Raw genomic sequence first — 16,882 nt, forward strand, 5'->3', positions numbered from 1 at the left:
AATACATGATGGATTTCACGCTGTCACACCCGGTGCGAGTTGATCTGACTGGAGATCGAGCAACTTGCACCCAGTCAGTCGATGACAACTCGAAAACCCACAACGCCATAAGGAATGCTCACAAGGATGCTGAAGCCTTGGTCGATCCATCTGTTGTGTGTCTTACTGGAAAAAGACACAGTTTAGTTTTAAATGAAAAAAACTGTTTTCTTAAAGCTAACTAAACTTTCTTTTTTTATTTCTTTGACAGATTCTGGACTGCATCCAGGTTCTGAGCAGCAGGACTTGTGTCCTTGTGGTGAACGTGGCACAGTGGAGGGAGCCGTGCCATAAAGGTGGAACCCCAATTCCGGCATTTGCCAGCTAAAGACTGACCTAAACCGGGACCTTCAGCAGCGGGCGGTAAGAGGAGGAGGAGGCCATGTGGACCGCACGCCTGCTTGTCCTCGCCAGCCTCTTTGCACCAGCCGCTCTGGGTGAGTTTAGCTCATTAGGGGGCTGGTGTTTGTCTGGGTTGGCGTCTATGTGAATGTGTGGGTGTTTGCACCAACACATACCTCTTGAATTTGTTTTGAAGCCTTACAGAATTCTATCCTTTAGCTATAAAAGTGCCTCATTCTGGGATCCAGAAGTCTTTTGAGTTTTTCTGCCTTTTTGTCTTCTTTTCTCCTCTCGCTAATTAGCACTTTTTTCACTTCTCAATACTCCCCTGAAACTTTTGTCTCCACTTTTCTTATTTGCACTCTCGTGTGTTTCTCGTTTTTTTCAAACCTATTTTGAGATCCTTCCCTCTCTCTCTTACGTCTCGTTCTCTTCCTCTGCTGGTGTTGGTAATGAACAGAAATGACTTACAAAGAATCATTAACACTGCCTCAGCTTTGTAGCACATGTTCAGTAAAACAAGAAGAGCAGGGGGAAAAAAAAGGACCTCTTTTATCATTTCACGCATTAAGATCTTAAGATTAAGTTGCTAAGTCTATCTCCCCCCCCCCCCCCCACCCCCTTTTCTCTTAAATGGAAACCACTCTGGTTTTGCAGAGTTTCCCTTTTTCTGTCTGTGGATTGTTTCAGAGGCTAAATGAAGTAATTTAAATTCAGATTAGAGACTTCTTTGGTGGTGGTCGGGTGGATTGTGTGTGTGTGTGTGTGTGTGTGTGTGTGTGTGAAGTGTGTGAGTGAGTGCAGATGGGCTGGTTGGTAACAATCAGCTAGAGTTTAGATGTAGGAAGTATTGGGAGGGGGGCAATAGCCCGTAACAATGTTAATTTGACATGGCTAAAACCATTAATGGGAGATTTGAGGCTAATTGAATTGTTTTTTATGCTGTAGTATCTTTATGCTGTACTTGGTTCATCATCCAATGCTAATGAAAGCCCACTTATGGCATCTGTAGTTTGCCTTAATGCTCAAAAGAAAGAGGACAGGTGACAGCAGTATGCTATATATCCAGTTTGCTTAATATTAGTGTTCTTTAGGGTTATGACTGTTTTTTCTCGCTGCTGTTCACCCGCTTCGTCAGATATCAGTGTTGTTCATTATATCCCTTCAACTCCAAAGTCATTTCTCAGACATTTAACCAGCCGGGGGAAATCATTCTGGGTTGTTTCTTCTCTGCAGGACAGTGGGATTCTGTATGTAGTCTCATTTTCTGATTGACATCATGGAGTAACAAACAAAGAACAGACGGCTGAAACTTCCAGTTGTTCAGAGTTTTGAACAGCTTGGTCATTTGCCAACACTGAAACTGGAGCCATGAGAGACAGACGGTTAACACTGGCTTCCTTTTTAATAATGTGAGAAGGATTAAACAGAGTTTGCGTAGAGTAGCGTCCCATGGAGTGCTAACCTTATCCAGCAAGTCTAACTAACTTCTGATTTCCTTGAGGAACTTATTTAGCTGAACTTTTTTTTTTGTTTTCTTGGTTGTATAATAACTAAAAAAAAAAAAATGGGACAGAGGGACTTAACAACTGCTAAAGGTTGATACAGTAGTGAATGCGGGGCAGTGATGTCATGAACAGGTCTCCTCTTCTTTTACAAATTAGAAATTAAAAAAAAAACAAAAAACAGTTAACTGATCCGATTTAACCACAATGTTTATTTTAATCAATCAAACCAGCAGGGTTAGACATACATAGTATTTATTCTTTAAAAAAAAATCCCTCAAAATACCCTTCATTATTATTACAAAGACATTAAAGAAACCATTATGACTGGTTTAAATCTTTTTGGCCACTGCTACAACACAGAACCATAGACCATGTGTCAAGGGAGTTTATTTTCCCAAACTCCTGATAACATGATCAAATATGATGAGACACAATATGGCAGGATAACACGGCACAACAGTATATATACCCTGTAACAACTGTAGGGAGAACACTTTGATGATATTGCACGAACCCTACAGCCCCAAGAAACATTCTTCACAATGATTGTGTTTACCGAAGCACAAGTGAGTTTTTGAAACAGTTGCATTGGGGGCCTTGAAACTTTCATATAATCTGCCAGATCGTAAAAGCTCCTACTCAGAGGTGAGGATGGGAGATTTGTCCGACAATATTTTCTGTGCTGACCTGAGTACAGACTGCGCATATATTGACAGGAGGGACTGATGTTCACTCCTCACCATAAACCTCCACAGCTCCGTATCTGATGAGCAAGCTGGGATTTTAACTGTACAGAGAGATTGTGTGTGTGTGTGTGTGTGTGTGTGTGTGTGTGTGTGTGTGTGTGTGTGTGTGTGTGTGTGTGTATTGTGCTTGACATCACGTACCTGATGATTGCTCACTAACACAGCCGGGTAAAAGAAAAATGTTATCCTTGTTTGCACCATACAGTACAAACTAAATCTGTGTAGAAAATGAAATGTGAATTCCTATTCTATTTCTTGTGTACAATTATAAGATTGTAGTTGCCCTCAAATACCCTCAACAACAATTCCAAACACTGTAAGGAGCCAGACACACACACACACACACACACACACACACACGAGCATATAACTGGGCAAAGAACCATAAATAGTAAATAGGTTCTGTGCGGTCAGTGTCATTGGTCCTCATTGTTTTAACCTCTTGACCTTTTATTGGATTAGCATTGAGTCTAAAGTGCTGCCTACAACAGATGTGTCAATCACACGGCATGTAAGCATCCCTCAACCTGTCCGTGTGAATCTTCAGTCTGAATTTCTCATTCTTAGCCGCACTGTCAGACATGTTTTCATGTTTTTTTGTCCACACCGTTCTCTCACTGGAAATCTTCTATTCCCAAAACACCATTCAAGCCAACAACATTTTAGGATTACAAAGATGTAAATTGATGGTCTCTTTGGCTGGATGAGCAGGAACTCCAAGACAACCAGCCTCAGCCGATTAGGGAGTGTCATCGGGGATGGATGTGAATGGTTTCAAGAAGATGGGAATTTAAATAAATGTGGCCCCTGTGGAAACCCTACGACAACCATTTTGGTCAAGGGAATATTTTTAGCAAATACGCCAAACACTGAAAATAATATTAGCAAGTCACTTTTTCTAGTTTGAGGGCTTAGTTTTCCTTCGATCCAGGCTTCTATTGCTGTGTTTATTGCAACAAAAAACATGGGAAATTATTTTTTCTCAATATTTTAGCCCATTTACAAGTTATTGACTATATTCAGAATTAGTTCATGACTACTATTTCAAACATTTTCTGGATTTGTGGCTTGATTTTCTTACCTATAGGGCTGCCATCGCCTTCAGTTTATGTCAACGTGGTGTGAAAATATGAAATATGATACGAGAAAACATGTATTTTATCTGAACAGCTGTTTTAGCCATTTCTGAGAGGCAGCAATGCATGCATGATTTCTGACAAATGAGCTGAAACGTGCACGAACAAAAAGAAAACCTACACGCAGTCCCTTAAATCAATCATGCTGCTTTGTCGGAAACACTCGGACAATCAATCACTCATTGATCCCACGCGAATTGGTGACATCCAACTGACAAACCATCTAGCAGCCCTGGTTTTTAGAACAACATTGGAGCATTTAAGGCTTGTTTAAACAACAGATGAAGTGGTTGAAATCCCTTGTAAAAAAAAAAATTCTGACAGTTTTATGAAGAAAAAAAAAAAAAAAAAAAAAAAAAGAACAATTTGACACCCAGCACAGCAGTGTTGCTATAAGCAGACTCGACCAGATGTTGCCAGTGAATTGTTCTGCAGCTGTGGGAGCTTTAGTGGGAATATTCACCACAGTGTCATTGTGCATGCGTCTCCCTGAGAGTGTTGGAGATGTGGACTTTGGGGGATGCTAGCCTACTTCTGGCTTCATAGTCCCTTTTGTCTTTTCGGTCCCGGGCATGCACACACATGTTCACGGCTGAATGGATTCACACACGGGGAATAGCGCTGTTTCTTTTGACACACATGGCAAGTGCTGATCCCAGGTGTTCAAAATAATGCACAGACTTGCATCGGATGAAGACGAGGAATATTTTTGGACAAGTGTCTCAGCAGGAAGATGAAAAGAGCCGATGATAGGATGAAGGCGAAGGACCTATGAGGATGTGTGTGGGTGGAGTTAAGTGCCTTCGGTTCCTGTGTGTGTGTGTGTGTGTGCATGTGTGCCGTCTTGCATGGCTTCCTTTTTGTGTGTCCTGCAAGATTAATAAAAAAGGTTCTCTTCTCAGATGCAGGCGCTGGGTTGAAAAATGCGTGAAAAGCCATCCTTGTCATTGTTTTGGTAGCCGTGAGTAACAAAAGGAAAAGCAATGTCCCAAACACTCCGGCCACGCCTGAGCAGCGCATTAATCATGCATTTCTGTGCACGCAAAACGCTCTTGGAAGGATTTCATATTCATCCCACTTAATACCGCGCCGTGGAATCGGGAGACATGGCGGCTATAATGGATGACGGCTCGTGAACCAATGGAGGGGACGAAAGCGTGAAGTCTGACATGTATTTTTCATGGTCAGAAACGACTGCATACATCAAGTCTGAAAGCAGATGTCATCATGGGGAAAGGGGGGGGAGGGGGGGGTAGGTAATGAGGGATGGACGAGACAGGGAGGCATCTGCTCAGCACATGTGTACGGTGACTCAGAAGGGGTCCAAAGGTCTTCCATTAGGAGAAGCAGGCTGCAAATAAGGAATCTATGCAAATTCAAAAATATTTCAAGAACTATATTATACAACTATTGAGTATGTCTCCATCCCCTTCCGTTGTACAAAATTGAAGCCAAAAAGTGTCTACACTTAGACAAGCACAGAAAGAAGGGATCTGATTGGTTAAGCCACAGAATTGAAGTCTCGTCTCTTATGCTTACCAAAGCACTCATTGAATCTATACTGCCAAATTGTCGATGAACCTTTAGGTCAGTACAGTCTACAGCAGAGGAGAAGCCGTCTACATCAGTATCACCGTTCCTGGGTAAAAAGCTTCTCAGAAACTCTCAAGGGCAAAGAAAAATTCTATACACTGGCCAAAAATATAAATCAATGTTTGATGCACAAGAGCTACTGACTCAAGTAAAAATGTGATGTGTAATACTAGAATTTCAATTACCAAAACAGCTCGATGTCTATCAGTATCCACCTGTCACTCAAAGTGACCTCCCCATTAGTTATGTATAACTGAATGCTTGACATATAAAACAGATGGGTTAGAATATTTCAGCCTTCAGCCCTTGTGCAGTTGTCATGAATAGAGAAACGAGCTACAGAGACGGAAATCATTTATTTTGTACCAGGCTGTAAACATGTTGTTTCTGCCGCAAAAAAAAACAGCTTTATATATGGGCCATAAAGGGAATCTTTTGTGGTTTAGAGGTCAGCCTCAAGTGGATATGCAAGGTGGTACTTTTTATTTCTGTTTCACATCCGCATTGGGTTTATTTTTTTTACCCTTGAGGTTGGCACTTGGTGTCTCTTCATGGAAATTCTTTTGAATGTTGTATTGCGTTTTCCCTTTTCAGCCGCTCTGTAGACGTGTGTGTTTGTTGGTTTTCCATGGGTCTCCGATCAAGGTCAGGTAGGAGCAGTTATACATCGGGTCTAAGAAGACAGAATGTAAAGAAAAAAATACCTTTCCCTTTCTGAGGAGAGTCATATAGAGTCATACTCTTTTAATGCTCACACAGAGTTTCATCCAGGCCACCGTGCACTTTACACAAACACCCTCTGTTGCTTACATTGAGGCATCAGCACACATATTCAAAGGTTAGCTGTGTGTAACCAAACAACAACAACGACATAAAAAACCCTGACGTCACCCTCCCTGTTCCTGTATCCGATCCACTTAATTAATCTCCTTGTGCCAGGGCACCGTCTCCGACCGCCAAGGCATCCCTGGATTTGCCTAATTTGCTTAATTAATTAAACAAATGATTTATTTGAGCTCATATTTCAAAGCGGCAGAAAGTTCTTTGTAAAGCCCACAGAGGCATGTACTGTTTTGTTGTGACTGTGAGACGCCTCTTGAAGCGTAGAAGAAATAAGCGGTCTTCGGAGTGGGTGGATGTCAATCACTCACTTGGAGCTGCATAATGTACGGGCAGATAGACGTCAGAGCCGTGCTGAATTATGTATGCATTAATAGATTAAGGATATAACTTTGAACAGTGTTTTTATGAAGTGTTTATGAAGTGTCAGTGTTTTATGAAGATGAGGCAGAGGGATGTGCATAGTTATTTTGTCTTTGGTAGAAGGAAAGAAAGTAGAAGGAAAAAAGTTTTATAACTGCAGGTTTTGAAGACTCAAAATATTGACCTTACATATTCCATCAGGGTTTATATGTGTAGTGTGTGGAATACATAAAGGTACAAAGGACGGGCAAGGGAATTGGAAAACCTTTTTTTTTTTTCAATTAACTACCAGCTGATTCCCAACACAACATCCAGATAAAATACAGTTAAACTTTACACTTAATCCAGAGGTAGTGTTTAAAAATGGTTGATGGTTTTGGGCTCAGTTCAGTATTTATAAAACACATTTTCTAATTACCAGATACATTTTTTAAGTGTTCCAAATCCAGCCTAAGTCAGGTTACAAGTGGATTCATGCTCATGCTCTATTTTGATACATTAAGTTGATTTCTTTATTAAACATTGTTGTTGAAACATGTGTTTCCAATGCAAGCATTGTATATCTATTTGCATGGCTAGAATGTCCCACGCTGCGCTCATACTAATCCAGTATTTTGCATACATACTGTGCATGTCATACACAGCATAAAGGACATGCTAAATAGCATTACACAACACACACAGTATGTGACTGTGGCAATGAATCCTTAAGGCCAACTCTGTGTAATCACATACATTAAAGGCATCTCAGAGCAGTTATTCTTCTTCATGTATTGATTAAAGCCAGCACAAATGCCAACAACTGGATGGCACAATTCTTACAGGGACTATGCTAATGTAAGTGGATTATGTTTATCGGTAGTATTTTTACTTTGTAGCGTTTTAGTTTTGCAGGTTAACGTGTGCGATATGTGAAGTAGGACGAGCATCTAAATGCTCAATTTGTTTTGCAAATACTGAGGCATAAACTAAAGTCTCAAACAAACTGAAAGTAAGACTTAATGCCACGAGAGGAAAAGTCAGGAGCACAGAAAAAGTGGCAGTAATTCATCTTTGGGGGATATAAATGTCTTAACCAAATTTACGGTAATCCATGCAACAGTTGTGAAGATATTTCACTCGACCACAAACAGAAAGCTGGTGGTGAAGCGGGAGGAAATGTCAGGGGATCCCATCCTCTGGGGCCCATGAATGCCTCTGCATACTCACATTGTAATCTATTGCCTACTCCAAGAGAGATTTAAGTCTGGTCCTCTAGACCACAATGTTGAAATGTCCAAAACGCCATCCTTGTTTAGTGCTTATGTTAGTCATACACAAGTTTTACAATAGCATACGCCTCATTCACACTGGTATGGAGGTAGAAAATAAGTCCAACACCCTGCAAACTTCAGCTTGGAATGAAGAATGTGGTGCACATACTGGTGCAATAAATGTCACGGCAAGGCCACAAAGTGCTAAACAGGCTCAGACGGATAACTTCGGCCTCTGCAAGTTGACATTAGCACATCCCGAGTGCATAGTCACCGCACTTTATCTTCATTCGCATGAAAATATAGCACCGTGCGGGATAAACAAAAACCAGTTCAGCTTAAAAGATAGGGATGATGAGATGACACGGACACATTTCAGTTGAGAGGACTTGAGAACAACAGATTTTAATTAAACAACAGAGAAATTTATTGCCTGCTAAATGCATTCCCTAAGTAGTTTCTTACTTGAATATCACATAAAACGTTGATGGCTTCTGAAAATGGTTTTTGATGATATTCTCTAAAATGCCTTGGGTTTAATGCTTTAACAGATTTTTTTTATTTGCCTCTCTTTTTACAGGGAATGGATTATGCTTATCCCCCCCCCCATACATAAGCCACACAAGGTTTCTGGAAAAAGATAATAGTGTCGCAGTTATGAAAAAATTAACTTTGTTGTTATACCTAGCCTTGGGGTGGCCTCTGCAGCTGTCATTTGGATTCCAGATTATTCCATTGCTTCATTCTGCATGATGATTTTCTTTTATTTTTGTAAAGGAGTTTTATTGGGTCTTATATTTGGGCAGGAATTATTATTATTTTTTTAAACCTTATTTTACATAACTGCTTTGAGTTTTTGTTTGTATTCATTTTTCCACCCTTGGTTACATTTTGTGTGGCATTTGGCATGGCGCTCAGAAATCCCCTCCCTTTTATGTTCTTCTGTAATGAGTGAAAAATCAATACCTGCTTGATATGGGGGAATAAAAGAATGGCCTTTGCTGCCCGTGGCATCCCCAGCGACTGCTTGACATTGCCAAATTGCTGTCAGAACTGGCAACCCAAGAGGAATGAATGACAGCAACATTAAGAATGGCAGGGTGGGGTTAAATACCCCCGCATGTTTTATAGGTGTCCCGACTTGGACCTGTGTATATCTTCCAAATACGATTCTTAGACTCCCCATTCATTGAGCCCAGTTACACAGGCATAATACGGTAAGCGCTGAATGATGCCATTTAAAGTAGACTCGCTGCTGGCCGAATGGTGTTTAATGAGTACAGATATTGACAGCGAGGTCAAGTGGTCGTGGATGCTAGTTTACATTAGGCTGCATTGTGTGTGTGTGTGTGTGTGTGTTGTGTGTTGTGTGTTGTGTGTTGTTTGTACTTTCTGGAAGAGCAGAGAGAGATTTGCTGAAGTAACCCTGCAGACCAGCTCACAGGGCAAAAATGGTGGGCGTGCAACACCAACAGGGTTTCCCACACTGCATAACAGCAGGGGTCAGGCAGTAATTTGGCATGTGGGCGGGAAGCAAGGAGCAGGAAGGGCAAACAGGAAGCACACAGAGAGACACAATGCGGCGACCTATGCTTTACTCAATTTGTGAAATTAATAACTTTTTTCTCCTCCAGCCACAGTGTGAAATCTATACGAGCGACGTATGCTTTTTTATCCCGCCGCCTTTCAAAATAAATCCGACATGCAGATGACACATTTGCATTGTGATGACACAGGAGATGCTGTGAAAGACTAGGCCGATGATTACATGTAGCTATAGACAGAACAGCGCTGTATATGCAAATGTAGCGGCTTTGTCGGATTGGCACAATCATGGGTGAGGTTATGACCGTGTGCATGGTGAAGCTGTCAGAGCCCCCCTTCCCCCTCCCCCGACACACCAACATGATGAATTGTTACTGCGGCAGTACATGATTACAGTATACGCCTCGAGGCTATTCTATTTGCATGTTTGCTAATTATTCAGATTAGAATCTTCCCTTTTTAAACCACATGTTGCTAATAACGTGCGGCGATATTTTCGATTTTTGAATGTGTGTGTTTGTCTGTGGAAGGAGAGTTGGTGGAGGGGGTGTATTTGGTGAGGTTGTGCAAATCTTTATCTACAACCGTTCAATGTATCATCTGTCCAACATCAAAGATAACCCTTGACCTGATATATGACGTGAACTGACAGTGACATTCATGGGTTACTTTGATTTAGCTGTATCCAGCTGTGATAAGGATTTGATGCTTGTAATTATAAAATTGTTCCTTAATTGCAATTTCTAATGCTGAAAAGCCTCAGGAAATGTGTCTTTGGTGGTTACATGCTACGTTTCAATGAATCTAATGCAACAAAGAAATACAGGAAGACATTGAGACTGAAGCTAACAGCTGTAGCAGCTAGCCACAAATTAGCGTAAATAAACAGTGGACTAGTGGCTGCAGTTTGATTTTTGGGAGATGATCAAATGCAGTCGTTTAAATCATTCAATAAGGGTAAGTTAGCATGGCTTCAATATTAGCATTGGTCATGCAAGGCTAGCTGTTTCAAGTCTTTGTGCATAGCTAACTTTAGGGTAACGCGTCCTGGGGGTACTCTAACTCTAATCTTACTACAAGTGTCTACAAGGTTGATGGCTAGCTAGCTAGCTATCTTCGTGTTTGACCTTTAAGAGACTTTTGATCAAGTTGTCGTGGTTTTGTCATTTGTTCATGACATTGACACACGTGAAGCTCTCTAAGAGGCTTTGCATTTCGACTTAAGCGTGTGCTACATGTGCCGAGATTGACGCACTACATGAAACAGTGAAGCGTCGCAATGGCATCAGTCTTGTAAATTTAGACCACGTTCTTTAGCTTTAATATTAAGCTGTACAGCGAGAACACCCAGACGACTGCTTCCCTTCTTTCGTTTGTGCATTTGTCAGAAATTATTTATCATAGCCTTGTGTTGTTTGCTGAGTGAGGGAGGCTTTGTCGAGTGCTACAGGAGCAGAAGGGAGCATTACAGAGCTGCTGAGGAAAATTAAGGTGGCTTCTTTTGTACAGCTCAGAGGACGGGGGTGAAGCGACAACATCTTTATTGGACCAACAAAGGGAATAATTGAAAACCAAAAAAAGCATACGCAATTGATTGGTTATTTAATGTATTCATACAGAAACAAAGAAAAAGTAGAGCTCTTTCATCATTGCTTCAAAATACAGTTCAATACAAGACGCAGTAGGACAATTACGGGTAAGCCTGTTTATGACCCTGCTCTCTCCCTCCCCACTGCTCTGTCATTGAATAAACCAAGCATGCACAGTAACTGGTGATTTCATCGCAGCAAATCAATATGGAGAATTGTAAAGTCTGCATTCAGAGCGAACGGGTGGGGGTGAGGATCAAATGATACTGTGGCACAGATTAGCCCATGAGACCTCGATGATAAGGGAGAGGGAGGAAGAAAAGAGAGGTGGTGGTGGTGGTGAAGGTGTGGGGAAGGTTTGGGTGATACTAGAGATGGCCTTCAATATGGCCCAGTGGCCTTGTAGGGGAATTCAATACGGCCATTGACAAAAGAAGGCCTCCATTGTGGAGCCTCCTTTGGGAAGCCGTTCCATTTCCTTATTAATTGTGCTCTCATTAAAATAAAAGGAAGGGGAGAAGGGAACGGATAGCGCACGAATAGTGATAGCTCTTCTGTGTTGCCTCCTTGTTTGGAGGAAAGCCAAGGTCAAGTAGTTTACAGTTCCAGCGCTTTATACAGGATGGAAAATACACTGTAGTTTATGTATTTTATGTACTGCACTCACAGTACACACTGATATGCACACACATTCCCTGCCTTTATCTTCCTCTTCCCTTGCCCTCCTACACACAGAAACACAAATCTTCCTTATGGGGCTCCATCCGCATCCTCTGCAGATGTACAGTATCACGACTCAGAGGGCACGGCTTCGGCTCTGACTCGCACCACAGCTGTCAGACATGGGAGGAGTCGTCACTCCAGGCTGTGGATCACTGATAAGCTAACCAAATATACTCCTCGACGAAGCCCTTTAACTCTCCGCTTATCTGGTTTATTACCACTTGGGTAATATTATTGTTACTTTTTAAACATCATTTACATGAGTTATAATGACATTGAACTTACCAACTCAATTGCTCAATCTAGCTGTGAAGGTTAGATGGTGGTTGAAGAAAACCAAAGCAAACAATATATCCTTTATGGAAAGTCAAAAGGGACATCATTTGAACAGTCTTTTTATTTTCTCTTCTGAAACACTTTTGACCCTTTAACATTTGTGAACGACTTATTTTTGACGGTCTTGTCAGAGTCTTGGATAAAAGCTCTTAACTTGGTGAAAAGAAAGTTATCATGAGGGATAGTAACGATGACCTCATCTATGACATAAGACCAAAGTTTTGAATAAACCGCAGTTATCTTTTAAGAGGTGTGAGATGATACATTTCCCACTGCCAAAAACAAGATTATCAATGGCAAAACAATTCCGATACAGACTAGTCATGTTTCCATTTGAGACTCATTTCAAGTAGTTTTAATCAATATGGCAAAAACCTAAAAAAAGAAAAAAAAAGATACCTACACTACCAGAGATTATTAACATTTTTCAGGATTTAACAACTTAGCTCCAGTTTCTTGTTCTCAGAAAATGAAACATATCCTCAGTCACACCGATACAAACTGAAACACAAACATCTGCTGCTTATGGCTGTTTCTGTATATCTAATATCTTGATTGTACCTTTAATTGAAGTTGAAGATCATTTCTAACTTGCATTACAAATAATAAAGAACCCAATTGATTATACATATAGACATAAAGACATGTTCCCCTTCCCATAAGGAGCTGCTGCTTGTCACATTTGACAGCCCTCAGATATACATGTTTTTATGTATGAATTGCTACAGATCACCCGTGTCATCTGTGGAATATATTTCCTCCCAGTTCATGACACAATCTTCCAAACTGAGATGGAGAATACCATCATGGAGATGTCTCTTCTTTTTTTCTTTTTTTTTGGGGGGGTGCGGGGGGAGTCTGGGTTAAAGGGCAGAAGCCATAACTTTCACAGACATCTTGTTGTGCCTGAGACCCTACAAAAGACCAACTGTGTCAAATAAGAAAAATTGCAGGTGCACATTCCCCAGTGGTAGAACTCCCTCTTGCCTCCCACTCCCGACACACACATTAACCCACACATACACGCATGCTGCCTCCGTGATCACTGCCCCTCATTTGTTGGTGGGTTTAGGAGGAGGAGGAGGTGGGGGGGTAGAGCGGGATCCTCTTTCACTGTGATAATACTCTCCTTTCTCTGCCACGAGATGGACAGAGGAATGGGTTGAAACTGGAGCGGCAGAGTGAGCGATGTCATTCCACAGCGAGCGACGGCATCAAACAATATGGCATGCCATTTTTTTATGGTCCCACTGCAGATGTTTCTTAGCTGCGTGTTGTCGGTTAACACAATGGTGGGTATTTTGTACAGGGTTATGGTGAATATCCCAAGGGTGGCCCTTTGACTGGGAGGTCTGGATTTATTGTCTAGCGCCCAATTCTTGAAGTCATGAATATGTCAAATGGGTTAGAAAGTGAGGGTGCAAGTGCAGTTTGAACGCAGCACAATTTTCCCAATCATGTTTAAGAATACGGCTTTGCCACATCGTCGACCCTAACCCAGATTTTCACGACTTCTATCCATGTAAACAAGAACTACTTATAGCCATAAAGGATGAGTCTCGTTAGCTTTTATGTCCAAGTTAGCCTGCTAATCAGCTAACTGATTTACACCCTGTGGCATCAATACACTTCCTGCTAATATCACCTGGAGTAGTTGTTCCCAACCTTTTCACCACATGGCCCTTTAAAGATTAAAAATACCATCCCTTTGACACAACATACATAAACCCTCGTCCCCCACCTGGTCTCTAGAAATGACTTTTTTCAATACTAAACTGATTTTCTTGTTACAGTTGATGCCGAATCACAAGACTAACGAACCAAAAAAGGCAACAAAAGCACGTTGCTAATAAAATATCATGTATTACAAAATATCATGTGTAAAGTCAGTGATGTCATTTTATTTAACAGAATCATAAAACATTCAGTAATGAAATGGAATGGTGATACTTCCATATAAACTTACCTATATGTTAAAAATGACTTTACAAGACGAACATATTTAATGCAGTTATGATGGATCCATAATCCTTTAAGCAAAGGGATTGAAAACCAATCTGTTATTGAAATTATGAAGCACCCTGTTGGGTTCATCCGGCTGGCCAAGCTGACAATTTGACTCCACACATTTATGGAGATAAAAAAAATTAAGAAAAAGTTTGGACTTACACTAATGCATGCAACCAGGGAAGCTTGAAGTTCTCCTGTAACAGGTTTTTCAGATAAATTAGTTGAATTCGGAGGTGTAAACCTGTCTCAATGTGACATTGTGTCACGCATCACAGCTTTACACCTGCTTGTGTGAAACCATGTGTTCCCAGAAATCTTACATCCCCTCCTATTTCATGCTTCTCGTACTCGTTGTCGAATTCCAATCTGCCACTTGTAAATATTCTTCAGCCAGATGATTTAAAGCATGAGCATCATGTACATCTTGCCTCATACATATTCAGTCCTCATTACCTCCACACAATAACCGTGTGTCTGATACCTGTCACTTTAAATACAGGAGAAAAAACACGATCAAAGGGGATCATTGTGGCTGTGTGTCTTAGATGCAGCGTAGCCACCCAGGCTAATTTCAGCAGCGCTGCTGTGATTGCGCACATGTGAATGCGATTACTTCACACTCCGTGGGTGGTTTAAGGAATCGTTGCTTTCACATTCACCTCTATCTTTAACACTAGGTTGTTTTTTTTTCTCAAGCACCTTTTTTTTTACCTGCTTTCTTGTCCTTCCAACTTTTATCCCACTTTTCCACCCTCACTTTCTTCACAAATCCATCTTTACCCTGATGTCACCCACATACTCCCTTTGCTCATTTCTTTATGTTCAACTTTTTGACTGTTGGTGTGCCAGTGCTTACTGTGCTTTGCTACAAGTTTATCTCTTGCTTTTGTCATCCTACTGAAATAGAACTCCTTCCTTTTTAAAGAAATGTGCAGAATCTGAGCACTACAATGGCCTTTGAAATGACCTGTATTATCTCAAACCAAGCCAAGTTCACTGATTTGACAATAACTCTTTGCAAAAGAATGGCACCAGCTGTATGAAAATGTGTTTACATTTAAAAACACCAGATATTTGGTTGATTCAAAAGGAGAAGACATATTGGCATCCAGAGTATATTTCATGAGCAGTAAAACGTTGAGCTCGGCCTTTGTTTGGATATCATTTTCAAGTGATTTAAATGTGAACATTTTACAACCATCCAGCTGAACCCAATACAAGTTGTAACCAGTCAACCCACCACCTTTGATTCATCAAAAATGCCATCAAAGGAGTTCTTGATCAAGAAACAGATAACCGAGTGTATAGAAGTTAATCATAAAAGCCACATTTTTACATGAACAAGAAGATGTATGGACATATGAAAGCCTGGGACTGTAGTAGCGGTTTGACATCAAATTGAATCAGTGCTACACTTTTTTCAGGGATGTTGTAGCTCAAGGAGTATGAAGAGAAACACAGCAAACAGAGGACTTCATTTAGAAATTGTCTTCCTTGAACGGTGTCACGGTTCTTGCGCGTAGGTGTATTAGATAGAAATATTCCCCTTGGGAAAAAAAACACCCTCCACCCAATGAATAATGTATCAAAGGGAGCACAAATGCATACACACACACGTGAAGGATGAACAAACCACATAGGAATCAACAAAAGAAAGGGGTTGTTAAGTACAAACTAATCTGGTAATGCCACCCAGCTACAGATTGCACCCCCCTTTGGGTTCTTATGGTATATAGGGCAAACCCCACCCCCAACGGCTTTCCTATTTAATCTCCTTGTTATCTAGTCATACAGTTCCCAAGTATTTAGTTTAGGGATTTGATGTGTATCTTATGCTAAACATATTTTTATCATCCATTAGGTGTGTGGTAAAATCTAGGACATTGCACTAACATTTATGCATGTGTTCTGTATTTGTGAGTGAAAATGTTTGGCCATGAAAAAGTTGCTCCACTGGCACGAATAATGTACAACTAATGTCTTTGTTATAACAAATGCTTATGCATGAAATCACATTTTAATTTAGTCATTTAAATAATTTCCTGTTCTTCATTATGTAAGTAAACATTACAGCACCGAGCTGTAATTGGTATTAATTCATGCTATTTGCCCCTCGGATATTTCACTGCAGTAAAAAAAAAAAAAAAAAAAACATAAAAAAATAAAAACACACTTGCAGTAGTAGAAGGAGAATTGGGTTTATTTCCAAACTGCTTTGCAGCAGAGAAAAAAGACGAATCACTCAAATGTAATTCACAGAGTCCGTGTGCGGGGAATACTTTTGATAAAATACAAGGCAAACCAGTTCATACAAGGACGCTGTGAATGCAAGCGACGCTTCTCTGGTTTTGTCTTCAAACTGCGAGAAATTGGAAAATTACATTCCACAACCGCAAATTCCAAAACGAGGCCGCATTTTTTTTTCATTCATTCCTTGTGACAAAAGGAACAAAATATTTCATCAACAACCAATATTGTGTTTTATGTAACTTGTGTTGCTAGGTCTTCTCCGCTGCCGCTTTTTTTAAGATGAAAAATATATATATTTTCTTATCAGCCTGCAGCAAATGACTGGCCATATTGTACATACTATTGATTTAGATTAAAGTGTGTGTTTTGCTGTTGTAGGCAGACACACTCATATGGTGTGCCAAAGCAGACAGCTGTGAGCTAAGCAGGAGTTCAGCTCAATGTGTGCCCTCCATTGCGCCATTATTACACCTCTAATAATCCAACCCCCCCCCCCCCCCCCCCCCCACCTCCCATTTAGACAGCCTGGTTTCCTATTCATCACAGGAGGAGGCATTTTAAGGTGTTCTGATATTGGTCAGTGCTGTATGTCCCGTTATGGGAGCCTTT

General features: G+C 40.8%; 1 protein-coding gene across 1 annotated transcript in view; it reads left to right on the forward strand.

The window, feature by feature from the left end:
- Positions 1-16,882, forward strand: part of LOC110003601 (adhesion G protein-coupled receptor L3) — a 219,866-nt gene that overhangs the window by 59,049 nt on the left and 143,935 nt on the right. Inside the window, exon 3 of the mRNA XM_065950385.1 lies at positions 251-476. Within this exon, the coding sequence (XP_065806457.1) occupies positions 422-476 (55 nt within the window). The 5' untranslated portion in view covers positions 251-421. The remainder of the gene's footprint in view (positions 1-250; positions 477-16,882) is intronic.

This window comes from Labrus bergylta, chromosome 22 (assembly GCF_963930695.1).
Source record: "Labrus bergylta chromosome 22, fLabBer1.1, whole genome shotgun sequence".
NCBI classification, from domain to species: domain Eukaryota; kingdom Metazoa; phylum Chordata; class Actinopteri; order Labriformes; family Labridae; genus Labrus; species Labrus bergylta.